We start from the raw sequence: 27,816 nt of genomic DNA on the forward strand, positions 1-27,816 counted from the left end.
GGGGCAACCGCCCTGGAGGGAGCACATGACCTAAACTCTCCTGCTGTCCCATCCAGCCCGGCTCCCCCCACCTCCAGGTCACCTTCCCCACGGCCCCTCCTTCATCTCAAGCGCGCACTGTCATCCTCGGGAGCATCTGAGATCTTCCCGGCAGTGCGGCAGCCTTGACTCCCTCACAGGCACTCAGAGAAACTGCCTCCGCGTGCGGACCGTCCTCACCTGGCAGAGGGGTGCGGGCACCCCTCCGTCACTGTCGCTCTCGGCTGTGTCCTTCCTGATGCGGGCTCTGGGGCCTGCTGCCCCTTCAGGGTGCTCGGCAGGAGCTATGCAGGTGCGGGGCCCAAGCGTCCTCTGAGTCATGGCAGGTTCACTTCGGCTGCGAGTTTTGCATGAAAAAGCCAAGGTGTGGGCCTAGGTGCTCAGAGCCCCTCCCCCGCAGGGCTGCTCCGGGTCACGGTTCTGCGCCCTGCCGCTTGCGTTCGAACTTCCTCCCAGCTCTGACCACCGACCGCAGACGGCACGTGTGCTGACAGCGCTTCCCTTTGAGATTACAGGTCTAGGCGGCCCAGGGAAGCCCTGGTCTGAGCGGCCGCAGCTGGATCAGCCACCGCCCAGATGACCTGGGTCAGCATGGCTTCTGTGACTCTCCCAGCCTCTGCCTTCCAAACCGGCCCCCTGGCTGGACGTGGAGTCAAGTTGACCAGGTTTCTGTCACCCACTTGCAGCTCCTGACCTTGGAGTGGGTCTCGGTGTCTGCACAGTGTACATGTGTCTCCAAAGCTGCTGTCACAGTGACCATGGCTGGTGACGTAACACAGCGGAAGTTCATTCTCCCATGTTCCTGGAGAGCAGAGTTTCAAAGTCAAGGTGTCACCAGGGCCTCATTCCCTCGGGAGGCTCTAGGGAAAGACCCTGCCCCTTCCAGCCCCTGGTGGCTCCTGGCGCTCTTGGCTGGTGGCTGCATCCCTCCAAGCTCTGCCTCCATCACCACGTGGCCCCTTTTCCGTGTCTTCCTTTTCTAAGGACACCTATCGTTGTGCTTCCGTCTCACCTAAATCCAGGCGGATCTCGTCTCGAAGTCCTTAACCTACTCTGCCAAGACTTCTTCCAAATAAGGTCACACTCACAGGAACTGGGGGGTCAGGACTTGAAGGTATCTTTTGGGAACACACTTCTGTTCCCCACACATGGGGACAGTGACCTGACCCAACCCATGGTTGGGGCAGGAGGGCGAAGCGAGAGAGAGAAGCAGAGGGCTGGAGGCCACCTACAATGGCCGGGGGAGGGGCAGCCCCACCCCAGAGAGCTGGCCTGGGGGCTCACCACCCGCATGGCTGCCGGTGCTGGAGGGCCCACGGCCTCTCCTCATTTCTGTCTGAGCAGCAACACCCCCAGCTCCACGGGGGGGAGGGGGGGCAGGGCTGCCTCTTACCTGCCCGGCTGTGCAGCAACCCCTCACCCAGCTCTCCTCTCTAGCCTCCCGCCCTCGGCCTAAATCCCAGCTGGCTGCCCCCTTTCTCCTCGCTCCCTTGCCGTCCATTGTTCCTGTGCATCTAGAGGAAGAAGGAACAAAGCAGGTCCGTCCTGCTCCGGGGAGTAAATTCTTGACCTTCAAGTCACTAAGGGGTCAAGGCAGCCTGAGGGGTGCCCTGTGTGGACGGAAGAGGGGTTCTGTGGCAAGCAGCCTTGCCGGTGATCGGACCATGGATCCCTGCCTGGGCAGGTCACGGCTCCCGACTCCAGCCCATGGCCTTCTCTCGCTCCAAGCAGAGGGTGATAGCCATCTACTGGGCACCCTCTTGGGAGGACCCCACACAGGAGTGAAGGGGGCAGAAAGGCACCCCTCTAGAGCCTCCGCCATGGAGGGACTATGGCCACACACATGGTCACTAGCGCCTAATGACATCCCTGCACAGGTGAGCCTGGGCCTGCCTCCTCCCCAGGTCCTCCACCCTCAGAATGAGCACATGTGCACCCCCTCCCTGGAGAAGTGCCCCCCAGCACACCCCCGGAGGGTTCTGTGCAAGCCCAGCGTGTACCCCCGGCTCCTTCCTGGATGGTTACCTTGAATGTGGGGTGAGCAGAAGCCCATCTGGTTCTGAGTCAGAATTCTGCAGCTGCTCTCACTGCCACTTGCCCGCCCCAGGCCCACATTCGGTCCTCACCTGCCTCCTGACTCAGTTTCCTATTGATCCGGGACACGGAGTCAGGCGGTGAGATTAATGGGCACCCGCAGCCACCCACATGGGGCTTCCCAGTGATGTGGGCTTGTCTCTGTTTTCCCTGGGACGGCCATGGGGCAGCGAAGGGCAGTGGGGCTGGGATGACACAGAGTGCCCTGATGCTCGGTGATCCCCGTGACACACGGCCCCCCTTCCAGAGAGGGAACAGGTGGCCCCAGGCTCGGGGGGCACGGCCTGTGACTGGGACGCTGAAGGCATGTTCTCCTGATCCTGTGTGGTGACCTGACCTCCAGCCTCCAGGCCTTGAGGGGTGTGGGGAGGTGGCCGCCCCTCGGTGGCCCTTGGTGCCCAGGGCTGGGGTGGCGGATCTCCAGGACTCCCTCCTGCCTGTCCTTCCAGCCCCTCGGCGCCCCTCCGCCGGAAGCCCTCCCCCGGAAGTGCAGATCTGGCTATTGTTTGGCATTTCCTTCTTGGCAGAGGGCCCTGGCTCCTGAGCTGCGGCCTCCTGGCCTCCCCCGCTGCCCAGCCGCCCAGGGGCTGGGCTCTCAGGGGCCCCAGGGCCGATCATCGCAGTCACTGCGGAAGCCATCCGTCAGCCAGTCGGTCAACACACACTGCTGGGGCCCGAGATAACGGGACTCGGTGACTCGGTGACTCGGTCCTGCCCTTGAGGTACGGGTGTGGTGAGAGACTGAGCCAGACCGCTCAGAACCACCCGACGCCCTCCAGCTGGTCCTTCCTGACCTCACCAAGGAGAGTGAGAGACAGATAATGAGACTTGTACCTGTGGTCAAATACGGTGACACAATTGACCATTGTAACCATTTCTTTCTTTTTTTTAATCTTTACCCGAGGACATTTTTTTATTTTGTTCAGACAGAGCAGGAGGGAGAGAGAGAGAGAGAAACATTGACGTGAAAGGGACACAGGGAGTAGTTGCCACCCTCACGACACAACCAGGGGGCCGGGGACAAACTGCAACTGAGGTACGTGCCCCCAGCGGGAACCAAACCCGGGTCTCTCTGGACCGCAGGCTGATGCTCTAACCGCTGAGCCAAACCAGCCAGGGCCATTGTAACCATTTCTAAGTCATGCAAAGAATATCCACATTGTTTTTGTTTGCTTGTTTTGTTTTTGGTACGTGCCCCTAGCAGGAACCAAACCCAGGACTCTGGTCCGCAGGTCGACACTACAACCGCTGAACCAAACCGGCCAGGGCTTTTTTTTTATAATATCCACATTGTTATGCAATCCACCTTCCATTTCCAGAACTTTCTCCTCTTCCCAAGTGGAAACCGTCCCATGAAACACTAACTACGCCATGGCTGCCGCAGCTTCCGGCACCCAGATGCTCCTCTCGCTGTGAACGTGACCCCTCTAGCTGCCTCTTACACAGAGCCCGCAGTGCCCGTCCTGTTGTGACTGGCTCATCCACTTGGCACATCCTCAGGGCTCCTCCAGGTGGTAGCAGGTGTCAGAATCTCCCTCACTGTGAAGACTGGATACTATCCCTCCACACGGCTGGGCGTCGGCTGTTTGTCCGTCCATCAGGCCGTGATCACTGGAGTTGCTCTCCCCTCTGGCTGTTGTGATACCGCTGCTGTGAACACGGGTGTGCAGATAACTGTGAGATTCTGTGTTCAGTTCTTCTGAGTGTGTACCCTGGAGCTGGATTTGCTGGGTCACAGACGGAGACCGAGAGAAACAGGTACAGACAGACAGACAGAAACACAGAGACAGAGAGACAGTGAGACACAGAGGAACAGACAGATGAAACAGATGGAGAGATGGAGAGAGAGAGAGAGGCGGAGAAGGAGGAAAAGAGAGACAGGGAGAGACAGACAGACAGACAGGTGCGGGGACAGTCCGAGAGTGGGAGGGTCCGCTGCTGCTCCAGGCGATGGGCAGTGGGCCAGCGACTTTCTCCGAATCCCGTTAGACAGCCTGGCTGGAAGGTGCTGGGATTCCCAGCTCCCTGGCTTGTTAAGCTATGGAAAGGCCTCCCCGGGCCCCCAGGGTGGGGGCAGGGTTCCCACTCAAATATATCATGTGATGACAAGTCATTTGGCCCAAAGAACACAGCCTGGAGAAGCCCGGCTTGTTCCCACATCAGCAGCAGCCGTCGAGTGAGAACTGTCTTGTGGTTGAGGTTGGTTTGGGTGGTTTCCAGGGAAGTTCAAGTCGCCCTGGCTCGAGAGAGGCGCTCACGCCTCCGTGCGCGTGCGCATGCGTGTGTATCGGGTGCGTGTGTGTGGTGTGAATGTGTGTGTGCCGCTGTTCGTGGCTCAGAGTGGATGACAGCTGTGACCCTCACCAACGTGGGTGCTGACGACTTCTGTTTATATAGTGGTGCTGTCCTGTGTGTTCCACGGTGATGACCCATCTGCACATCGCAGCCCCGGGATGGGCGCTGCTCGTTTGTGGCGGAAGAAACAGCGTACCCAGGCAACGCCGTGGCACCGCGCTAGCATGCGGTGCAGGACTCACACGCCAGCCCTGGGGTCCGAGCCCTCTGCTCCTTCTTCTGCTCGCCACAGACACCTGCCCGGAAGTCTGTTTCACTGTGAGTGACAGACAGGCGCCCCTGGCTCTCTGGGGAGACAATGTGATTTTCCTGTGACGAGGAAAGACCCAGCCCTCTAGAAGAACACTGAGCACCAGACTGAATCAGAGGGGAACCCTAGAAGGCTGGCTGGAGAAGGTGTGCCATAAACTGGTCTGTGGGCCAGTTAGGATTTCCATCAGCTACACATACCAGCAACCAACCGTAGTGGCTCAACCAGCAGGGGTTTATCTTTCTGATAAAACCAGAAACCTGGGAGGAGGCAGCCCCTTGAGAGGCGGTCACGGATGGGGCCCCTCTGGCCTCCGGCTCCACCATCTGTAGAGGCTGGCACTGTGCTCCCCGCAGCAAGCGTGGCTGCAGCTCTAGGCTTTGCCTTTGCAGCCCAGCAAGGGGAGGGGAGGTGACGGTCAACAGCAGAAGTCAGCGGGGTCAGCACAACCCCTCAGGAGCCGGGGCAGTCACCTTCTGAGCTGGTCCCAAGGCCACCCTCCCTGCAGAGGAGAGTGCCACCTGGCCCCGGGCCCCGGGGCACCACCAGGGCTATCTCAGGAAGGCAGAGGGGCGGCAGGGTCATGGTGAGGGCACTGAGCTGGGTCCTGTGAGCTGGGTAGGGACTCAGTGGTCGGCAGTGGGTGAGGAGGGGAGCCCAGATGAAGGCAGAGGGTGGGGTGTGCAGGTGACTCCCTGGGCACACACTGTGGTGGGAGGGATGAGCATGTCTGTGTGTGGTTGTGTGTGCATGCGTGCACACATACGAGTGTGTACACGTGTGCCATGCATGCTGCTGTGAGGTGACAGTTACGATGGGGCAGGGAATGAGCTTGGCGGTGAAGGCCTGAAGTTCAGATTGCTCTCATTTTGAGCGCCACTGACCAATGCATGGGAGGGGCCTCCGTGGGAGTCAGGGAGGGGCCAGGAGACTGGTGAGGGGCTGTGCAGATGGGGGAGGGCAGAGCCACAAAGTAAACACGGTGACATTCTCAGCAATGTGGCCCTGGGCAGGCCCACCCCGAGCCTCTCCACGGTGCCATGGAGGCGGGATAGCCTGGGGGCTCGCCAGTGGGCTGGGGCGCAGCTGCCAAGGTCCCACCGCAGCCCGACCCCTTGGTGCCTGTCCAGTCACTGAACCGTCTGTGCCTCGGTCTCCTTGTGCGCACAGCGGAGGGAAGACCCTGCCAGCACGTGGGCGACGCTGCAGGTGAGCGAGCAGAGTGCGCGTGAATGAGTCATGGGCACGTGCCCACAACGCAGGTAAAGGCCCGGCTGCGCCCGCGGCTTCCCCAGAGCTGCTCCCGCGCAGACCCCGCCACACACCCTCCCGCCTGGGGGACCAGCGGGCACCCCTGAACAGCGGGCCCCTGGCCAGAATGCCGGGAAGTCTGTCCCCAGAGCCATTCCCACGCAATCCCAGGGGCGGGCCCAGCGCTCTGGCACCCGGAGCCGGCTTCGCCCCGTGCTCTGCTTCTGTGGGTCCCAGGGGCCTGTGCTCCGCGGGGACTCAGGTCCGAGTGGGCGGCACTTAGCTCGCTCTGAGCCCCCAGTGAGCCTCCACGCCTGTGCTCCCAGCCCCTGCCTGCCGTCTGTCCGTGAGCGCCCTGTACCCCGGTCACCAGTGGGGGCGCCAGAGCCTCGGCTGGGAGCGGGGTTCATGGGAGACCCTGTCTGCCTGGACGGGAGGCTCTGATGCTCTGGGGGACACAGGCATTTATTTACACATTGTGTCGTCACGTCTGCTCCCAGCAGTGACAGGTCTGCTTACGTCCGAACAAACCTGCAGAAACCAGCTGTGAAACAGGCTGGAGGAAATACAGAACATCTACCTGAGAGGTGGTCTTGAGAGGAACGAAGGCCACATGGAACCGAGGGGCGACGAGCCTAGAAAAGGAGACACAGGAGGAGGTCGGCCGGACGGGGGCCCCTTGCCCCTCGGGCACACGCTAATCAAAGCGCGAGACCCACAGGCTGGACGCTTAGCCCACCCTGGCGTGGTGTTTGCAGCCCCACGGGACTGGGGTTCAGGGCTAGCCAGGCGGCCGCCCCTGGGAGCCCCGAAACAGGAAACCAAAGAGAAGGGAGTCCGGCATTCTGTGCGGCTTGCCCTCAAGATGTTGGCTGCGTCGGAGCTGTTCGGGGCCGAGGGGCCAAGAAGCCAGGGAAAGTGGCTGCTGAGAGACTACGGTGATAAGCCGGGCTTCTGGCAATCTCAAGATGCCGAAGGAAAAGGAAACTGGGGTGCAGAGCCAGCCAAGGAAGACAGGCCTTTGTCGGAGCACCCCGTGTTCAGCCGAGACCCTGCTGTCTGTGTCTAGGTTAAGGTAAGTCACTAACCGCCCGGCCAGTGTGCTCAGCGCGCCGTCCCATGGACTGAGAGGTCCGGGTTCGATTCCCGGTCAGGGCACATGGGTTGCAGGCTCGATCCCCAGAAGGGGGCGTGCAGGAGGCAGCCGATGGATGTATCTCGCTCACATCGATGTTTGTCTCTCTCTCCCTGCCTCTCTCTCTAAAAAACCAATAAAAACATGGGCATATATATATGGTAAGTCACCGACAGGCCAGTCCTCACGGAGCCGGGATGCAGTCCCGTTCCTCTCGGTTCTTCACTGGTCCCAAGTGGTTCTGCCCCGTGCTCACTTCCAGCCGAGGAAAAAATCAAACCCTCTCTGGAGGAATGTAGACTCCTCCAAAGGTTTTTTTTTTTCAAACACGAAGTCTGGCATTAAATAAAAAACCCTGGCCACTTTGGCTCAGCAGTTAGAGTGTTGGCCCACAGACCGAAGGATCTCCAGGGCGATTCCTGGTCAAGGGCACGTACCTGGTTTGCAGGTTTGACCCCTGGCCCTGGTCAGGGTCGTGCAGGAGCCAACCGATCCATGTGTCTCTCCCACATCCATGTTTCTCTCTCTCCCTCCCTTCCACTCTATCCAGAAATCAATGGGAAAATATCCTCGGTGAAGATGAACTAAAAAAAAAACAAACAAAAACTAGGCATATCAAACAGAGCCAATCAAAAGAAACTGAACACAAAGCAGAACCAGAAACCCAGACAGTAGAAACAAACCCACAGGTGATGCAAATACTGGATTGAAATACGATGAAAACATTTGCCATGGAGGCATCAACAGGGAGCATTTCTGAAAACTAGAACTTACAAAAATGAACCAAGTGGAAGTTATAGAACTAAAACCACATACTACGTAAAACGAACGGCTCGACAGAGGGTCTCGCGGCAGATTAGACACAGCAGAAAAGAGGACTCACGAGCTAGAAGTTAGCTTTGTCGAAAATGCTCAGACTGAAGCATGGAAAAACCTGGGATGAAAAACACAGAAAAAGAACCTCAGAGAAATATGAGGCACCGCGGAAAAGCTTAACGTATGTGAAATCACACTCCTGGGGGGAAGGAGAGGATAAAGCAGATGTGATACTTGAAAAAATGATGGCTGAGCATTTCCAAACTGACCAACGACATCAAGCCACAGACTCAAGAAGCTCTAAGAACCCCTGAGAGCCCATGGACGAAAAATAAAGTCAGAGACAGAATCTTAGAAGCGTCCAGCGGAGAAGACACATTCCATGGACGAGCTCAGTGCCTGGAGCAAGAACGGAGCTGAGCGAGGGTTTCTCAGAAGAAATGATGGAAGCCAGAGATGATCTTCAAAGCTCTGGAGCCCCACACAAGGCTAACGGAGGCTTCAGAAATGCACCCAAAATAAAGATGTTTTCAGATCACCAAGAGCTGTCAAGGTTTTGCACCAGCCCACCCACCGTCAAAGAAACACTAAAGCTTCATCAGGCAGGAGGAAAATTATCCCAGGTGAAGGGAGTCAAGTGAGAACCAAGAGCGCCAAAGTAAAAAGGTAGATAAAATTAAATAAATTTCAACAGTTTAAAATAGTATCTTGTGCCTGGCCGGTGTGGCTCAGTGGTTGAGCATCGACCCACGCACCAAGAGGTCGCCAGTTCGATTCCCGGTCAGGGCACAGGCCCAGGTTGTGGGCCCGATCCCCAGTGGGGGGCGTGCAGGAGGCAGCCAATCGATGTTCTCTCTCATTGATGTTTCTTTCTTTCTTTTTTTTAAAATTAATTTTTGTTACAGATGTTCCCCCTTTTTCCCCCACTGATTCCCCTCTCCCCTTCCCTCCCTGCCCTGTCCCCAGCTTTGTTGTCCATGTCCACTGTTCATGCACACATGCATATAAGTTCTGTGGTTTATCTCTCCCCCACCACCCCCTCTTCTGGGGGTTGTCAGTCTGTACCCCACTTCCACGTCTCTGGGACTACCCTGTTCTTCGGACTGTTATGTTCATTATATTCCACAAATAAGTAAGATCATATGATACTTGTCTTTCTCTGTTTGGCTTGTTTCACTTAGGATGATACTTTCCGGGTCCCTCCAAGTCGTCTCAAAGGATAAGAGATCTTTCTTTCTTACAGCTGCATAGTACTCCATTGTGTACATGTACCACTGCTTTTTTATCCATTCGTCTACTGATGGACACTTGGGCTATTTCCAGATCTTAGCTATTGTAAATAGTGCTGCTACAAACATGGGGGTACATATATTCTTTCTGACTGGTGTTTCAGGCTTCTTAGGGTATAGTCCTAGAAGTGGGATCACTGGGTCAAATGGAAGTTCAATTTTTGATTTTTTTTCTATCTCTCTTTCCTTCTCCCTTCCTCTCTCTCTAACATCAATAAAGAAAACAATTAAAATAGTATCTTGTAGGATTTAAAAAATATGTACACTGGAAATAATTAACAACAAAAAAGTTGTCAATGAGAATTATAAATCCGGAAGCCAAAGTCTTATCTGAGACATGGGCAAAAAAAGCAGGGACCTTCCAGAATATAGATGTGCCTACTGCCACCTAGTGGCAGCATGCTACAATTGCAGGGAAACTATAGGAGAAAGATTTACAAGGTGTAGCAACCAAAATCCTCAAGTTATCAAATGGGAGTAGACGTGGCAACCAGGCATCGAGTTGTTCAATAAATATTTGTTGAATGAATAGATGATTGCTGTGCTTTCTTCCCAGTATTTATGCTTAGGAGAAAAAATTACACTAAAAGAAAGTGGTAACTGTTCATATAAAGAATTCAAAACAACCAAAGAACTTATATGCATATATGCATAACCAATGGACATAGACAGCAATGCTGGGGGTTTGGGGGGGGCGGGATGGGGAGGACGGTGTCTAGGGGGGGGAAAGGAGAAACCTCTGTAACAAAAATAAATTAATAAAAGTTGAAAAATAAATAAATAAATAAACCAAAAAAGAATTCAAAACATGCTGAAAATCTCAAAGATGGGAGTGAAAACCAGCCTGAGTCCCACCAGCCAGAATACCCAATAACATTAGGTGGACGTCACTTTGGACCACTTGACAGGCAAATGCAGCACACACAGACAAGCCTGGGTAAGGAAGAGATGGATGGAAATACTGTTATAAAACCAGAAGAAACACATTTCTGATACAATTTTCTTTGTTTCTTTTTTTTTATCCTCACCTGAGGACATTTTTTGCATTTATCTCCTGACAGAGCAGGAGAGAAGGGGGGAAGAGAGAGAGAAACATCGGCGTGAGAGAGACACATCGAGTGGTTGCCAGTCATTCGACCCCAACCGGGGCCGGCGACAAACTGCAACTGAGGTACGCGCCCTTAGTGGAACCAAACCTGGGACTCTGGTCCGCAGGCCGACACTCTAACTGCTGAGCCAGTGAGCCAGGGCTCTGATACAATGTTCAATGGAATTTTACTTGAGTTTAACACAAGAAAAAGAAAGGGAAGTTGGTGGAATTGCTGAATTCATAGAAATATTTCTTTATACAAGAGCTACTTCCCCTAAAACATCCCTTCCAGTTTAAAAAGAGAAGCTGTGAGAACCTTAAAGGTTGACCTTGTTACGATCTTTCCCAAGGACACATTTTCATTTTCATTTGTCTAGACTGACTTCTGGCAGTAAAAGGGGGTTACTTGGCCCAGCCCTAGACCAGTGAGTGAGTATCAGCCACCCCACTCCCAGGGCACGTTCTTCTCCTGGCTGCCCAGATCCCACCACCGGGGCCAAGCCCAACCCCCCGTCTCCCCAGGATCCAGAGCCACAGAGGAAATGGGACTCTGGTCCCCTCCCAGGCCACCTTCAACACGCCCTCTTCGCTCCAAGTAGCTTAGCGTCCATCTGGGATCGGGCCCACACCTGGGCACGTGTCCTGACTGGGAGTCAAACCGGCGACCTCCTGGTGCCTGAGTCGACGCTCAACCACTGAGCCACACCGGGCAGACGTAACTTATACTTTTTGATGTAATACCTAAGTAGGCTTTGTCTAACCCAAGATTATGAAAATTTACTCTTATGTTTTTCTCAAAAAGTTTCAGCTCCTATAGTTGGATCGGTGATCCATTTTGAGTTCATTTTTGTGTGAGGCTGGGGTCCAACTTTATCCTTTGTGTGTGGGTATCTCATTGTCCCAGCATTGTTTCTGAAACTCACTGAGTTTTTATAAACATAAAGAAATGAATATATGTAAAGCACTTACAATAGTCCATGGGGATGCATAGCAGCACTGAGTGACTATTATTTATTATTACTTTATAATTTATTGCACTGAGTTGGCACTCGATGTTTACTTGTCTCTCTCTCTCAAGAACCTAACTTAGTGTTTGTACCTATGGGCCTGGCCTAGTGCCCACCAGACACTGCACATTGAGTGGATCTGTCGAATGGATGAATTATAAATGGGGTTTCTCTTCTCAGGCAGTGAGTGGGTAAAGCCCAGGACAGAGGCCAGTTTCAACGCCAACATTCTACTGGGCTGGACCTGAGTCCCTTCCACGGGGCCTCTCAAACTAGAGCATGTTAGCAGTGGCTGCCCTGGGGCGTCTCCCCGAAGGGCACAGCGTGCCATCCTGGGTGCCGGTCACTTCAACACACTGGTCATCCTCGTGTCTCACTCCTCTCCTGTCTGCTTCTTCCTCCCCTTGTCCCCGAGCCTGAACTCGTGGGACACAATCCCTCTCTAACGTCAGTCCCTGCCCAATGTCCTTTGCTGTGGACTCTGACTTTCCACCCTGAACGCTGCAGGTACGTGACTTACTCCCGCCCCTTCGCAGGCCCCGCCCACATTCCCCCGCGTGACCTCATCGTGCGGTGTTAGTGTGGATGACTCCCAGCCCTGTTAACTCTCTAGAGATCCCGACTTAATGTCAGCTGTCCGCTCCGTGTCTCATCTGGGGTATCTCACAGGCTTCGCAAACGGAACCAAAGTAGTTTCTCCCACAAACCTTTCTCTGTCTTCCTCATCGAAGCAAATGGCTCCATGACATTCTTCCTTGGCTGAGGTAGAATATGTAGGATTCGTCCCTGATTGCTCTTTCTTGAACCCCTATAGCAGGCCAGTCTCTTGGAATCTGCCATCAAACTATGCCAGCACCTCATCCCTGCCCATTGCCCCCCGTGGCTCCTCCTTTTTTTGTTGTCTTGTTAACCCTCACTGGAGGGTATATTTTCCACTGATTGTTAGAGAGAGTGGAGGGGGTGGGGAGAGCGAGAGAGAAACATTGATGTGGGAGAGACACATCTGTTGGTTGCCTCCTGCACCCACACGGGATCTCGGGCATGTGGGCTGATGCTCTAACCGCGAGTCGTGCCGACCGGGCCAGCGGGGCCTCTTGAGAGCAAGCCCATCTGCTGACAGCGTCTGCGCGGTGCCCAGGACTGCTCTCCCCCCGGCCCTCCCAGTTCCGTTCTCTACGCAAGTAGCCCTAAGGATCTGCTTAAAAACAAGGGAGATCACACCACTCCCTGTTTAAACCCTCTCTGAATGGCTTTCACTCCCATTAGGAGAATATTCAGATTTCTTACCATGATCCACATGGCCTTCTTGGTAGTAGCCCTAAGGATCTGCTAAAAACAAGGGAGATCACACCACTCCCTGTTTAAACCCTCTCTGAATGGCTTTCACTCCCATTAGGAGAATATTCAAATTTCTTACCATGATCCACATGGCCTTCTTGGTCTCGCCCTTTCAGTAACACAATGTTCGAAGTTGAAATCTCTGTCGGGTACACAGATGAAATGATTCGAGATTTCAGAGTGAGTTATCAGTTCGTGATAGGAGGGTTTTCAAAGGAAATGGATGTAAACCACTGGAAACCCTTTGGTAAAAGAAAAGGGTTGAGACAGTAAACGAGAGACGATGTTTTCAGGAATAAATGTTTAGAAGGATCTCTCTTTTTATGGTGAATTATTTTTAGTACAATTTTACATTCATGCTGTGGTGGTAACAACTTTCACATTATTTGTGGGACTAATTTTCTTAGTTAACTTTTTCATGACAAAGTCACAGTGTAACATAATACACAAACATAAAGAGGTTTTAAACAGCCCTGGCCAGTTTGGCTCAGCGGTTACAGCGTTGGCCTGCGGACCAGAGAGACCCGGGTTCGGTTCCCGTTGGCCTGCGGACCAGAGAGACCCGGGTTCGGTTCCCGCTAAGGGCACGTGCCTCAGTTGCAGTTTGTCCCCGGCCCTGGTTGGGTCGTGCGGGTGGCAGCCACTTGATGTGTCCCTTTCACGTTGATGTTTCTCTCTCTCTCTCTCTCCCTCCCACTCTATCTGAACAAAAAATGGAAAAATGTTCTCGGGTGAGGATAAAAAAATAAAAATAAATAAACAAATGTGGAGGAAGGACAAATTTGATATATTAAACCAAAAAAAAAACCCTATTTGAGTATGGGCTGATCTGAATCTATTTGCATTTGAGAAAATATTTTTATTTGTAACATGATCTCATAAGGATCTCTCTTCTTTAAAAAAATGTATTGATTGATTTGAGACAGAGAGAGAGAGAGAGAGAGAGAGAGAGAGAAACATTGATTTGTTGTCACACTTATTTATGGATTCATTGGCCGCTTCTTGTATGTGCCCTGACTGGAGATCAATCCTGCAACCTTGGCGTGTTGGAATGACACCGAATGAGCTACCCCGTCAGGGCAGGGACCTCTCTCTAACGTTGGGGTTGGAGGACAGGACTCACACATCCATGTAGCTACAGTATCTTCAGTGTGGTCGACAGACTTTAAGTTGCCCCCCAGGCCCCACCCCTGGTGTCCTGACCTTTGTGTAACCCCCTCCTTTGGAGTGCCCATGGAGAATGTGACTTACTTCTAGCCAATAGAAGATGACAAAGGTGATAGATGTCCCACCTGTGATTACATTATGATATTCAAGACTCTCCAGAGACTCTCTGCCGACTTGAGCCACCACGTAGAAACAGCCCACTTGGCAAAGACCAGGCACCACTAGGACCTGAGGGTGACCTTCGGCCAACACCCAGCCAGAAGCAGATGCGCTCGGTCCCATGACCACCAGGAAATGAATTACTTCACTGGAATCATAAAACTGGGTGAAACCACTGTCAATCATTTACCTTCGGGGCCCACCAAGGATTTAAGAGGAGGTTTGCTACAAAGGTGAACCAAGGAATGTGACCTTGAAGGACATGGCGCTCCCAGGGAAGGGGGCGTGTACCAGGGAAGCTGGGCTAGATGCAGGCTTCTTCAGCTTCACCGTTGCCCAGGTCTTGGCCGCAGGAGTGTCTTCCTTTTCTTCTTGCCTGTATACTTGGATCTGGAGAATGATTCTGATGGAGGAGGGTCTGTTCACAGGGCCCAAGGATGGCATAAGAAGGATGAAACTCATCACAGACTCCCTGAGAAGAAGCCCTCTGCATTGATGCCAACCACGGCAACATGAAAGCAAAGCCAGAGAAAGCAAATGAGGAGCAGTTGCTGGGCACGGTGGTAACTGAGCCCAGGGGGAATTTGCATCCTTGCTGAGCCAAGCTCACCTGTCCTCCATCCCTCCATCGCCTGAGCATCTTCCTTCCCAGCGAGCCCTGGCTCGAAGGCAGAGCCTGGCATTCTGTTCACACCCCCGAGGAAAAACCCCAAGAGGACTGTGAGTGGGGGTAGGAGGGGGTCAGGCAGGGGTGGTGACCAGGGGAGGGGCCAAAATGCAGCTGGTACTGACAGCCCTCTCCATGCTGCTCTTTGTCCTGCTGTGTCTCCTGGGCATCCTGGCCAACGGCTTCATCGTGTTGGTGCTGGGCAGAGAGTGGAGGCGGCGTGGGAGGCTGCTCCCCTCGGACATGATCCTCATCAGCTTGGGTGCCTCCCGGTTCTGCCTGCAGTGGGTTGGCATGGCGCACAACTTCTACTACGTCGTCCACCTGGGGGAGTTCAGCGCGGGTCCTGCCCAACGGCTCTTCGGTGTCCAGTGGGACTTCCTGAACTCGTCCACCTTCTGGTTCACCACCTGGCTCAGCGTCCTCTTCTGCGTGAAGATCGCGAACTTCTCGCACCCCGCCTTCCTCTGGCTGAAGTGGAGGTTCCCAGGGTCGGTGCCCTGGCTTCTGCTGGGCTCTCTCCTGGTCTCCATGGTCATCACCTTGCTCTTCTTCTGGGGAAACCACGCCGTGTATCAAGGGCTCTTTGCTGGAGAGTTTCACGGGAACATGACCTACCAGGACTGCAACATGAGGATGGAAACTCACTATTTCCTGCCCCTGAAAGTGGCCACGCTGTCGATCCCTTGCTCCCTGTTTCTGGCCTCGATGGCGCTGTTGATCAGTTCTCTGAGGAAACACACTCGGACCATGCGGAGTGCCCACAGCCCGCAGGACCCCAGCACGCAGGCTCACACCCGAGCTCTGCGGTCCCTCACCTGCTTCCTCGTTCTGTACATCCTGTCCTTCATGTCCGTGGTCAGCGATGCTGCCACCTTCTCCTGCACATACAGTGACTGGTACTGGCTGTGGCAAATCTTAACTTACCTGTGCGCATCTGTCCATCCCTTCATCCTCATCCTCAGCAACCTCAGGCTTCGAGCGGTGTCCAGGCAGCTGCTTCTGGCGGCCAGGCGCTTCTGGGCGGTCTAGGGGGATGGGCTCCTATCCCGACCCCAGAGGACCCGCAGGCCAGGCCGGCAGGACCACCGCCCGTTTACATGGAAAGATCGTCGTAGGCGGACGCCCCCGGACCCCGCTGTACCTCCTCCTTTGAAAAGGAGGGCGACATCTGGAACTCTCCGAGCATGACCCCATTCAGGTGGGGCCCCGAGGGGCCCGGAGAGCCGGTGGTGTCCAGAAGGTCAGAGGACAACATCCCGTGCTGCAGTCTCGATCCTCTGCCGTGGGGCCTGCCGTGGCAAAGTCTAAATTCACTCACTGTTTTACCCCCACGGCCTCGTGGGGAATGAAGGGAAAACATGTCTGCAGCTGAATTCGGGTGTGGGGGAGGCAGCCACCTCCTCGGGGACAATGTCACGGTACCTGCTAAGGGACGGCGCGGTGGACAGGGCCAGGGCTGTGAGGTCTAAAGGCACATCCTTCTGCGGAGACTCTGGCTCTCACTGGACTTGGGGACTTCAGTTTTAATTTGATTGAAGGCACCGGAAGGGTCTTCACGTCGCTCCATCTCTCTTCACTGCTGTTTCCGTTGTCCTGCCTTTGAACTGTCTCTTCTCCGAAGTCCAGGGCAGCCAGGCCCCGTCCCTGCTTATTCCTCCTTTGGAGTCACACACTGGGATTTTCTCACTGACATGTTGTCGCGGGAACACTTGTTCTCGTGAACACGTCACAGTCACATGTGAATTAGATAAACATGGACTTTTTGTTCTGAAAACAAACACTCAAGAATTTCACTTGGTTTGTGCCCCAAACTATTTAACCTCTTCTGTAAAAATTATTTTTCCTTCATTGACTTTAGAGAGGGAGAAAGGGAGAAGGAGAGAGAGAGATAAAAACATGGATGAGAGAGAACATCAGTGGGCCGCCTCCTGCACGCCCCCCACTGGGGATCCGGCCCACAACCTGGGCTGTGCCCTGACCAGGAATTGAACCGGGACCTCTCTGCAGGGTCGACGCTCCACCACTGAGCCACACCTGCCAAAAGAATCACCCTATTAAATCGTATGTTTAAATGTTTTAAAATAGTTTGCCCCAACTGCTATGTAAATATGTTAGAAGTAATTGTGTAGAAAGGTTTGAAGGCGGGCTTAACCATTCCTGCTGAAAGGCATCAGTACGCGCATTTCAGAGACCAACTTGCGACTGGATTCCTGGCAAGGAGACAGGTCAGTCTCCTGGGGTGGGTGGGGGGGTGGGGGATAACTTCCCTCCCAACGTGGCTGAGTGTGGCTGAGTGGATGCAGACTCATGAATCAGCATTTGGGGGCAACTTATTCTGTATTTTTTAATAGGTGGTACATTTGTATGGTTAAAAATTCACAATGTACGTAAGAGTGCTTATAAAAATCTTCCTCTTTCCCCTTCTGAGGCAGTCTTACCAATTTTAGTTTTTTTTGTTTTTTGTTTTTAATTGCAGTTGACATTCAATAATCTGTTTCAGCTGTATTCTTACTGGTGTTTTGGCCTGTCCTTCTAGAGATATTTTACTTTATAGCAGAAGGCCACTAAAACCAAACCAGCCAATAAACTTGTGCACATCCAGTAGCTAACTAACCAACTAACTTATGAACCATGTTCTCCCTGTGTCTTTAAAAAGATATTTTAAAAAAAGAGTCTCGTCCAAGGATGTTTATTGATTTGAGAGAGAGGAGAGAGAAACACTGTCCAGGTCCTGACTGGGGATTGAACCTACTTCCTCCCTCCCTTTCTTTCCTTCCTTCCTTCCTTCCTTCCTCCCTCCCCTTCCTTCCTTCCTTCCTTCCTTCCATCTTTATTGTTGAATGTATTACAGATGTTCCTCATTTTTCCCCCACTGATCCCCTCCTACCCACTCCCGCCCCCTCCTGCCTTTTCCCACACTGTTGTCTGTGTCCATTGGTTATGCATATAAGTTCTTTGGTTTATTTCTTCCCATCCCCCAATCCCCTTCCCTTTGAGGTTTGTCAGTCTAGCAACCAATTTGTACTTCTTAATCCCTTCACCTTTTTCACCCATTCCCACCAACCCCCCTCCCATCTGGCAACCAACAAAATGTTCTCTGTATCTGTGAGAATATTTCTGTTCTGCATGTTGATTTTGTTTGTAGATTCAGTTGTCGATAGATATGTAGTTATTGCCATTTTGTTTGTTCATCTATTTTACATTTTTCTTCAAAAAGACCCTTCAACATTTCATATAATAACAGTTTGGTGGTGATGAACTCCTTTAACTTTTTCTTGTCTGGGAAACTATATAGCCATCGATTCTAAATGACAGCTTTGCAGGATAGAGTAATCTTGGTTGTAGGTTTTTGCTTTTCCTCACTCTGAATATTTCTTGCCACTCCCTTCTGGCCTGCAAGGTTTCTTTTGAGAAGTCAGATGACAGTCTTATGGGAACTCCTCTGTAGGTCACTAACTGCTTTTCTCTTGCTGCTTTTAAAATTCTCTCTTTGTCTTGAACCTTTTGCATTTTGATGATGATGAGTCTTTGTGGGCCTCTTGGGGTTCATCTTGTTTGGGACTCTCTGTGCTGCCTGGACTTGTATATCTGTTTCCTTCACCAAGTTAGGAAAGTTTTCTGCCATTATTGTTTCAAACAGGTTTTCAATTTCTTGTTCTCTCTCTTCTCCTTCTGGCACCCCCAAGATGCGAATGTTGGCATGCTTGAAGTTGTCCCAGAGGCTCCTTACACTATCCTCATTTTCTTGGATTATTTTTTCTTTTTGCTGTTCTGATTGGGTGTTTTTTGCTTCCTTATATTCCAAATCGATGGTTTGCTTCTTGGCTTTACCTACTCTACTACCGAATCTGTGTAAATTATTCTTTATTTCAGTTAGTGCCTCCTTCATTTCTGACTGGTCCTTTTTTATGCTCTTGAGACCCTCACTAAGTTCGCTGAGGTTCTCACCAAGTTCATTGAGCATACTTATCAGCAGTATTTTGAACTCAGCATCTGTTAGGTTGCTTATCTCCATTTCGCTTAGTTCTTTTCCTGGGGTTTTGTTCTATTCTTTTATTTGGGACCTGTTTCTTTGTCTCCTCATTAGGGCTGCGTCCCTGTGTTTGTTTCTATGTATTACTTAGCGAAAGGTATGGGGCTAGCTGAGACCAGATGCTGCTCGTTTGAAAGAATTTAGGGAAACCTGAAGCAGGATCCCAGACAGGCCAATCCTATAGTAAAGCAACTGGCAACAGCTTGGGTGGGCCTGAAAGGGGGGGGGGGTGTGTGCTCAGGGAATCACCAGGGCGGGGCTACCAGTGTGAGCCAGGTTGCAGGAGTCCCAGATATGGTAGGTGTCTGCAACCCCAGGGAAGGGCTCACCAAAGGAACAAAGGCCTCTGACAGCATGTTTGTCTCAGAGAAAGCCTCCTCTCCAGTCCTCCCTTCAGTGCCAAACAGCTCAGTTCTTCCCTGTATGACTCTGGTGCCCCTCGAGCTGCCTCCCCTCCCAGCTTAGAGGGAGAGAGTCCGGTGAGTCTGTGCGCGGGCCCTTTAAGAGGAGCTGCCTGGAGCTCCAGCAGCAGCCTCCCTGAGCCTCAGTTCCCACTGGTTTTCCAGCCAGAAGTGATGGGGATTCTCTTCCTGGCACTGAAACCCTGAGCGGGGCACCTGGTGTGGGACGGGGACCCCTCAGTCCTCGGGGAGGACCTTCCCAGCCGAGGTGTCCTCCTGATTTTTATGTACCACCCGTGGGTGTGGGACCAGCCCATCCACCTCCACCCCTCCTACCAGTCTCGATGCAGCTGCTCCTTTAATTCCGTAGTTGTAGGACTTCCATTCAGCTGGATGTCAGCCGGTTCTGAATGATGGTGGTTCTGCAGTTTAGCTGTAACTTTGATGTGGTTGTGGGAGGAGCGATGCCGCCCTCACCTGCCCGCCGTCCTGACCGGAAGTTCGAACCTGCAGTCTCTGGTGTAGGAGATGACGCTCCAGCCAACGGAACCACCCACCAGGGCTCCCTGTGTCTTTGGATATGAACGTGCGTACAGTGCATGTGCTGTTCTGCGGGCCACAGGCCGCCAGGTGCCGCAGCAGCCTGCAGGTGATCCTTCCACCCCTTCCCCAGGGCTAGCAAGGAGAGCTGGGCCCCAGGCAGGCCAAGGACAGTCTTCTCCGGGAGGACGTGCACCAGCATCTGGGGGACCCCGCCGGAGGGGTAGTAGAGGAGGAAGTACTTGGGCAGGTGCAGTGGGGTGTGCAGCCTGGTCAGCAGGGTGATGAGCCCAGCTGGGTCAGCTGCTAGGCAGCCCCAAACAGGACAGAAAGTCCGGCCGGGTCTGCCTGTCACTGGAGGGGCGCGTTAAGACAGACGCACCCAGCCAGCTCAGCTGCCCCTCCTCCAGAACAGGTGGCCGGGCTGTTGAGGAGGCAGTGGGCAGAGACACCAGAATCAGGACCAGGTCACAGTCGGGAACCGAACAGAGGACTCAGTGAGGGATGCAAGGACTTGTATGTTTTCTCCACCAGACACTGAGCTTCTTGAATGATTGTTCTTTTTTTTCAATTTTTTATTTATTAATTTGTTTTTGTTACAGATGTTGCTCATTTTTACCCATTGATACTCTCCTCCCCTTCCCCTCTACCCCATCCCCAGCTTTGTTGTTTATGTTCATTGGTCATGCATACATGTAAGTTCTGTGGTTTATCTCTTCCCCCACCCCCCCTCCTCTGAGGCTTGTCAGTCTGTACCCCACCTCTATGTCTCTGGGTTAATTTTGTTCAGCATTTCATTTTGTTCATTATATTCCACAAATAAATGAGATCATGGGATATTTGTCTTTTTCTGCTTGGCTTATTTCGCTTAGTATAATACTCTCCAGGTCCTTCCATGTCGTCTCAAAGGATAAGAGATCATTCTTTCTTACAGCTGCATAGTACTCCATTGTGTATATGTACCACAGCTTTTTTATCCATTTGTTTACTGATGAACACTTGGGTTGTTTCCAGATCTTAGCTATTGTAAATAGTGCTGCTATGAACATAGGGGTACATATATTCTCTCTGATTGGTGTTTCAGGCTTCTTAGGGTATATTCCTAGAAGTGGGATCACTGGGTCAAATGGCAGTTCAATTTTTAACTTTTTGAAGTAACACCATATTGTTTTCCATAGTGGCTGCACCAGTCTGCATTCCCACCAGCAGTGCACTAGAGTCCCCTTTTCTCCACACCCTCGCCAACACTTGCTGTTTGATGATTTGTTGATGGCGGCCATTCTGACAGGTGTGAGGTGATACCTCATAGTTGTTTTAATTTGCACCTCTCTGATGATTAGTGATGTTGAGCATTTCTTCATATGTATGATTTTTCTTTTTATACAAAGATTGCTAGTAAATGTTTCTTCAGATAGAGCGGGAGGGAGAGAGAGAGAGAGACACATCGACTGGTTGCCACCCACACGGACCCCAACCAGGGCCGGGAACAAAGTGCAACCGAGGTACGTGTTCTTAGCAGAAACCGAACCCGGGACTCTTCAGTCCATGGGCCAACGCTCTAATCGCCAGGGCAGAAGAAAACATTTTTGTTGGGAGCATGAATAAAAAGAGTATACAGGTCATGGGCATTTGTGCTCTGGCCCCAAGATGCCGGCCTGGAGCTCCCCTTTCTCCTTATGACTCCGGTGGGGTCAGCGGTTCTTCGTGATTCTCCCATCAGCCAGGCTGGGTCAGTGGCAGAGAAAATCGCTCCCTTTACTGGGCAAGCTCAGCCCTGGGCTGATCAGATCGAGGCCTCACTGGAGAACAGTATCCCGACTATAAATATGTCCTAACTCGTGCGCTTACGCTGCTTCCTGGGTGAGATGCTGGCATTCATTCGAATGCTAAAGGAAGTGAATAGTAAAAGACTAATGCACACACCACTTTCTTGCGGCGACAGCATTTGGAAACGGCCGGTGCCGGCAGAGGAGGTCCGTTGGGGGTGCCTCCGAAGCCCTGTGCACTTTGTCACGTGTGAATCCTCGGTCACGGCAGAGACAGGTTTGTCTCTAGAACACCTCCGTTTCCGCTCCTGGTCCTTAGCCTCTATCCCGGGATAAAGGTGCCTTTCCGCTTTGTTGATACGAATGCTCTAAGCGACGTTATAGTCTGTCTGTCTGTTCATCCGTAACAGGTCCCTCTAGCCCCATTTCAATACGAGCCTTGAGTGACTGCGACCGGTGTGCCTTTTCCTGCCGTCTGGTAGGATAGTCAGGGGAGAGCACGGGACGCGGGCTAGGGTCCAGTCGCTGGGAAAGCCCATGTGAATGCCCACCAGGGGAAGCCTGAGAAGGAAGGAAAAAGCTCCAGGTAACGGGGTTCTCCTGTGAACCCCCCGGGGCCCATGGTGGGTCCCAGGTAGGTGCTTCCACATCCCTGCACATTAGAATCACCTGAGATGCTCCGGAGACGCGGAAGTCCAGGCCACCACCCAGGGGATTAAATAGAGTCTCAGACGGGTGGAACCCAGACATTACTATAATAGTAACTGTTCACGCTCCCCAGTAATTAACACGTGAAGCTACGTTTGAGAATCACGGCCTTAGAGGAACCTCGAACCTGACTTCTGAAGATTCATGGGGTCTGAGAGAGGGATTTGTTCTGAGATAAACCTCGAAATGTTTTTGAGGAGGAAAGATCTTTTGAGCTAAACTTCTGATTTTTTTGTTTTTGTTTGTTTGAAAAAGTTGAAGCCAAGCGAGTGTAAATGACTTGCCTCAAACCTCACTAGGAATCAGGGAGAATGTGATCCTGGGCCCCGAGCCTGGGGTGCTGGGTCTGCCTTGGTCTTAGCTTTCTGAGATCTGGTCCAAAATCAACGTTTTAGAACATCTTAGACCCAAGGAAGAACCAGCGAGTATCCAATGAGGTGATGCGGGAGAGAGTCCTTCCTACATTTCGGGGCGTTGTCCACAGGAAAAGGGTTTGCAGGAAGGATCTGAGAGAGATGACTTACGGAGGCGACGGAATGGAAATGAAAAAGCGTTTAACCCAAGTCTCTAACAGGATGTGGAAATAGGGCTCGTGGTCGGATGGGGGGAAGTGGGCAGAGCAGCGGGTTACGTTCCTCAGTCTTTCCTGGATAGTTGGAACCTACCCTCATCCACGCCCAGCGCTGCCCTGGCCAGAAGGGGTCACTGTAGAAAATGCTAAGAATAGAAAATGGCTTTGGTGCAATGCCCAGCCGCCGAGTTTCTGAGACTGGACCTGGGTTGGGAGCTCCTGGCCGTCCGCGGTCAGCACGGTAAGTCACCAAGCTGCGTCCCCGAACCTGGCTCCTGAGTACGGAGAATAGCAGCTGAAATTCTCACCGCTGAAGAGGATACAATGCAAAATGGAAAGTCACAAAAGCACGGAAGCTGGAAGGAACTTGCAGGGTCATTTCAACCTCACACTCTACAAACGGGAGAACTGAGTCTCAGACAGCAGGAGTGATCTGCTCGAGGTCCTTCTGCCCACTGGGAGCTGAGCGAGAGCTGGAGCTGGATCCGGAGCCCCAGGACCACAGTCCCCTGTCCTTCCCGCTCCGTTGTCGTGATCCTGCGAAGCACGGGAGTCTGTCACGGCGACACGCAGGCAGCAGCACCCACAGGATAACCCGCGGGGCAGGTGCGGTTCATGGGTGGAGGGGGAGGTCAGGAAAGGGATGTTCTCTTGGGCAGGGGGTGTGGCGAGGTGGAGACTTTGAACTGCCACAAAGTAACAGAGGGCAACAGACTGGAGGGCAGTTCAGACAGTCAGTGGACAGAGGTGCAATTCACCAGGTCAGCTGCCCTCTTTCCATTTCATTGTACAAGGGAAGCACCCACTTCGTAGCTGAGTGAGCGTGTGGAGCCCACACACCAACTCAGATTTCTGAGCAGCCAGGAGGGAGAGCTGGAAACAGCCCCCACCAAGGGCGGCTCCCACACCCTCCTTCTGACCCTGACGGCTGCTGGGAGGCTGGAGAGGGCGTTTCCTTCGCTAGTCTCTAAACCGACCGGCACAGCCCTGGGCTGACTGAGCGGACGCACATCGGGGAGGGTTTCTCTGAAATCCATTCTCTCACCTCGCAGCTCGGGGTTGAAATTCCTTATGGATGTTTGTGGCGTCCGCTCCGTGAGACCACCTGAATGACTCCACTCAGAAGGGTCTCTTTTGTTTTTTTGTTTTTGTTTTTTGGGTTTTTTTTTTTTGGTACAGATAGAGTGGGAGGGAGAGAGAGTGAGAAACATCGACGTGAAGGAACACATCGAGTGGCCGCCACCCGCACGACCAACCAGGGCCGGGGACAAACTGCAACCGAAGTACATGCCCTTAGCGGGAACCGAACCCAGGTCTCTCCGGACCGCAGGCCGACGCTCTAACCGCTGAGCCAAACCGGCCAGGGCGGGTCTCTTTTGTTGTTGTTAATCCTCACCCAAGGATATTTTTCCATTGGTTTTTAGGTGGAGTGGAGGGGAGAGAGAGAAACATGGATGTGAGAGACACATCGATTGGTTGCCTCCCACTTGACCCTGCCTGGGGCCAGGATCGAACCTGCAACCCAGGTATGTGCCCTTGGCTGGGAATTGAACCCATGACCCAAACAAACAGACAAACAAATAACCTAACTCTCAAACTCAAACAAGGGGATTAGTGGGCAAATATGTCAGACTCCTGTCCCTTTTTCTAAACTCTGACTTGATGATGTCTTCTTTGGATAAACTAGATGTACGCACTTTTGCTGTGGAGAATAGAAGCATTCGTTTATAAACAAAAAATATGTTTTAATTATTAAGTTGAGAAGGTGTCAGTAGATTATTGTCCCAACTGTATCAGACATCTGTAATGTTTAGGTAAGGGTTGCTTTATTCTGATTTTTTATTTTTTTATCCTTACCTGAGAACATTTTTACATTCATCATCAGATAGAGTGGGAGGGAGAGAGGAAGGAAGAGAGAGAGAGAAACATCGATGTGAGAGAGACACACTGAGTGGTTGCCACCCACACGACCCAACCGGGGCCGGGGACGAACCACAACCGAGGTACATGCCCTTAGCGGGAACCGAACCCGGGTCTCTCTGGTCCGCGGGCCGACGCGCTAACCGCTGAGCCAAACCGGCCAGGGCTGCTTTAATCTGATTTTTAAAAGTTGTTTTTAAAAACATTTCTCCGGACAACATCATCGCTCTTCCCGCCCTCCCTCAGGACGTGCAGAGCTCAGCCGCTGACTGTGCTCGGGGCCGAGCTGTGCGGTCAGCAGTGGGTAACCCGATTCCTTCCTGGCAGACGGCGGGCACCCCCGGTGGCGTGTGCCGTGCTTTCTCGTCCAGTGTGAGTTCTTCACACACCCGTTTTCACGAGAAGATATCCTCAGGGCTGACTGTGCAGGAAGATACGTGTTCGGGTCCTGAGCGCTGGACTTTTGGGTAGCCATTCGCCACCACAGCACATCGGAGACGGAAACACGCAGAATGATGTCCCCGTGACTCACACAGGGTCCAGTCCTGCTCGTCCGGCTGCGGGGACCCCGGCTATGACTCTGGCTCTAAGTGTCTGTGTGAGCCCCCCACCCTGCCCAGCTGGCTGCAGCCTGTGTGAGCCTCTCGGATGCCCTTGGCACTGCTGGATGCCCTTGACATCTGCTCCCGTGGGCACAGTGAGATTTGTAACTCGGCTTCCCCTCGCCCCTTTTCTCGCTGAGTACGGAAAAGCTTTGACATACAGTCGTAAATTTCAGCGAAGGAATGGACTTTCTTGGCACACACTTGTGTGCTGCCCTGACCTCTGATTTAGTCTCCCTTCTAGTTATAGGCGCCACTATGGACATTCCATTTAATGTTTCTGTAGGCGTTTCTAAGTCGTAATTTACATTTTTAGACTAAGTCGGGATCAGAACCAGAGTCCAAAGGGTCTCCAGCACCTGCAAAGACGTGGTGCGGGCCCCCTGCTTCCTCGCGCCCACACCGCGCCACGTGCTCTAGGGCAGAGACTGGAGTTTCCATCCAGGGCTCCTGGTCAGAACCAGCTCAGAGCAGCCTTTGTCTCCTGGGTCCGCAGACTGGAGGCGAGCGGCTTCGGCCGGGGTCACGGCTTGCAGAGCCCTGCTCAAGGTCGGCCCGCGCGGTCCTGGAGTCTCTGAGACACGGGCGCTCAGGACGAAGCCACGGTGCACGGCTGCATCGCTGTGTAATTACCTGGCATCCTGGCAGCAGACTCGGGCCCGCGGGCATGGAAACTGCCCCTGAGCCGGCTCCAAACTGGAGGAGGCAGAACGTGCCTGGGCCCAGGCTCCCGGGGAGGCAGCGAGAGGGGAGTGTGCTCTCGGGCTCAGGCTCCCTGCCAGCCCTGTGCCAGCCCTGTGCCAGCCCTGTGCTCAGGTGCTCACATTCCAAATCTGCTCCAATCCTACGAGAGGTGTGGTCTCCTCCCGCCCTCCCTCCCTCCGTCCCGGATCTGCTGAACACCTGCCTGGCGTCCCCAAGACCTCACACCCGGGGAGCATCTGCAGGAAGATGGCTGTGACCTCCTCGGGTGGGAAGCAGGGAGCCTCAGTAACTCAGGGAAGGGTCCCAGGGGACTTAAAGCCCAGCTGGGACCCCAAGGCTGACGGGGGCCTCCCACGTGGGGGGACCTGCATGTGGCAGGCAGGAGGCAGGAAAGAACCCGTCTGGCCTGGCAGCTGCGGGAGGGGGACGCGGACACTTGCAGGACCTGGAGCCCAGGTTCAGGCGAGGTGGGGGTCCCAGAACCCATTTCCCGGGCCCCCTGCCTCCGGTACCTCCTTGGCTCCCGGCTGCTTCGCCAGGAAGAGGCCCGCACTGGTGCACAGAAGGAGCTCTGACTGCAGGGAGTGAGGAAGGAGGGCCAGCTGGTGTGTATTTTTGGATTGCTTCTCAGGAATCTGCCCCTCCTCCACCTCCTCCACCATGGCAACCAGGCGGCAGCTGGGGAGCCGCCTGAGCTGGGCTGAGCCGAGGGGGACGTGGGCTGGGGACGGGACTCCTGCAGGGGGGGAAGGGGGCCGCTCTCCCGCTCTCTGAGCCTCAGTTTTGGCATCTAGAACATGGGCAGGACCAGGTGCAGTGTCCTCTCCTGCCAACCCAGGCTCTCCAAGAAGCAGGTGCCCGGGCGAAGGCCCGTGAAGTGAGGGAGGAGCTGCGGGGCAGCCTCCTGGGGGCTCAGCAAAGCGGTGGGGAGCCCTTAGCCCCGGGGCCTGCACTTCCCACCGACCAGCCTGCCCTGGCCAGCCCACTGCCCTGCCTCCGCCCAGGAGCCCGGGGAGGGGGAGACCAGCCAGGCATAGACACCATGGGGGGACATCCTGTGAGCCCCGCAGTGAGCCGTCTGGGCGGCGTCTCCCTGTGGGGAGGCCAGGAGGGGGCGGGGCCTGGGCCTGCTTCCCGAGGCTGCTGCACCAGTGACCACAGGCCCGCTTGACTAACAGGCACATGTTCTGTCCCGTTTGGGGCCAGAATCTGAAGTCAAGGTGCCGGAGGGCTCCAGGGGAGGGTCCTTCCTGCCTCTGCAGCTTGGGGTGGGGGCGGGGGCTCCGGGGCGCCTTGGCTGGTGGCGGCTCCCCTTCAGTCTCTGCCTCCGTCTTCACGTGGCCCCTCTTCACCTGAGGACACCAGTCCTTGGATTGGAACCCACCCTTCTCCAGTGGGGCCTCACCTTCCCTGAGCACATCTGCAAAGACCTACTTCCAAATAAGGCACACTCTGGGGCTCCCGCTGACCATGAATTTGGGGGACGCTCTTCAACCCACTGCAAGCCCCGATTAGACAGCCCAGTACGCGGTCCTGGGTGCAGCACGGTGGTGGGGTGGTGGTCGAGGGTCCCAGAGGGAGGGCTGGGTTTGTGGCTTCAGGTGGCCGTGGGGAAGAGAACCGCGGAGGAAGGTGGACGAGCTAGGGGACCAGGGTCCCTGTTCCTCACGCCCCACCCCCCACACACGCTCACACTCCTGCTCGCCCCTTGGCCGGCCGTGGCCCAGGCTCTGGGTCTCGCTGCCCCTGAAGCCCCTCCCAGGACCAGTGCCTGCATGAAGTCCTGCCCTCTCCGCTGGACTGGGGGCTCCCACCCTGCTGCCCCCTCCCTGCTGCCTCCTTCTTCTCCTCTGCCTTCCTCTCCCCTGCTGCCCCCTCCACTGCTCCCCTCCCTCTGTCCCTGCCCCTCC

At 53.9% G+C, this 27,816-nt stretch overlaps 2 protein-coding genes across 5 annotated transcripts in view; one reads left to right on the forward strand and one right to left on the reverse strand.

The window, feature by feature from the left end:
- Positions 1-27,816, reverse strand: part of AGO2 (argonaute RISC catalytic component 2) — a 381,544-nt gene that overhangs the window by 255,087 nt on the left and 98,641 nt on the right. The gene's annotated exons all lie outside the window — the stretch shown is intronic.
- On the forward strand, positions 14,766-15,689 carry LOC118631504 (taste receptor type 2 member 41-like). Its single transcript, XM_036263905.1, has one exon. The coding sequence runs from the start codon at positions 14,766-14,768 to the stop codon at positions 15,687-15,689; it is 924 nt and encodes a 307-aa protein (XP_036119798.1).

Source organism: Molossus molossus, unplaced genomic scaffold (assembly GCF_014108415.1).
Source record: "Molossus molossus isolate mMolMol1 unplaced genomic scaffold, mMolMol1.p scaffold_m16_p_16, whole genome shotgun sequence".
In the NCBI taxonomy this organism is placed as follows: domain Eukaryota; kingdom Metazoa; phylum Chordata; class Mammalia; order Chiroptera; family Molossidae; genus Molossus; species Molossus molossus.

Coding starts and splice junctions, on each gene's coding strand:
- LOC118631504 (XM_036263905.1), top strand. CDS start 14,766: ATGCAGCTGGTACTGACAGCCCTCTCCATGCTGCTCTTTGTCCTGCTG.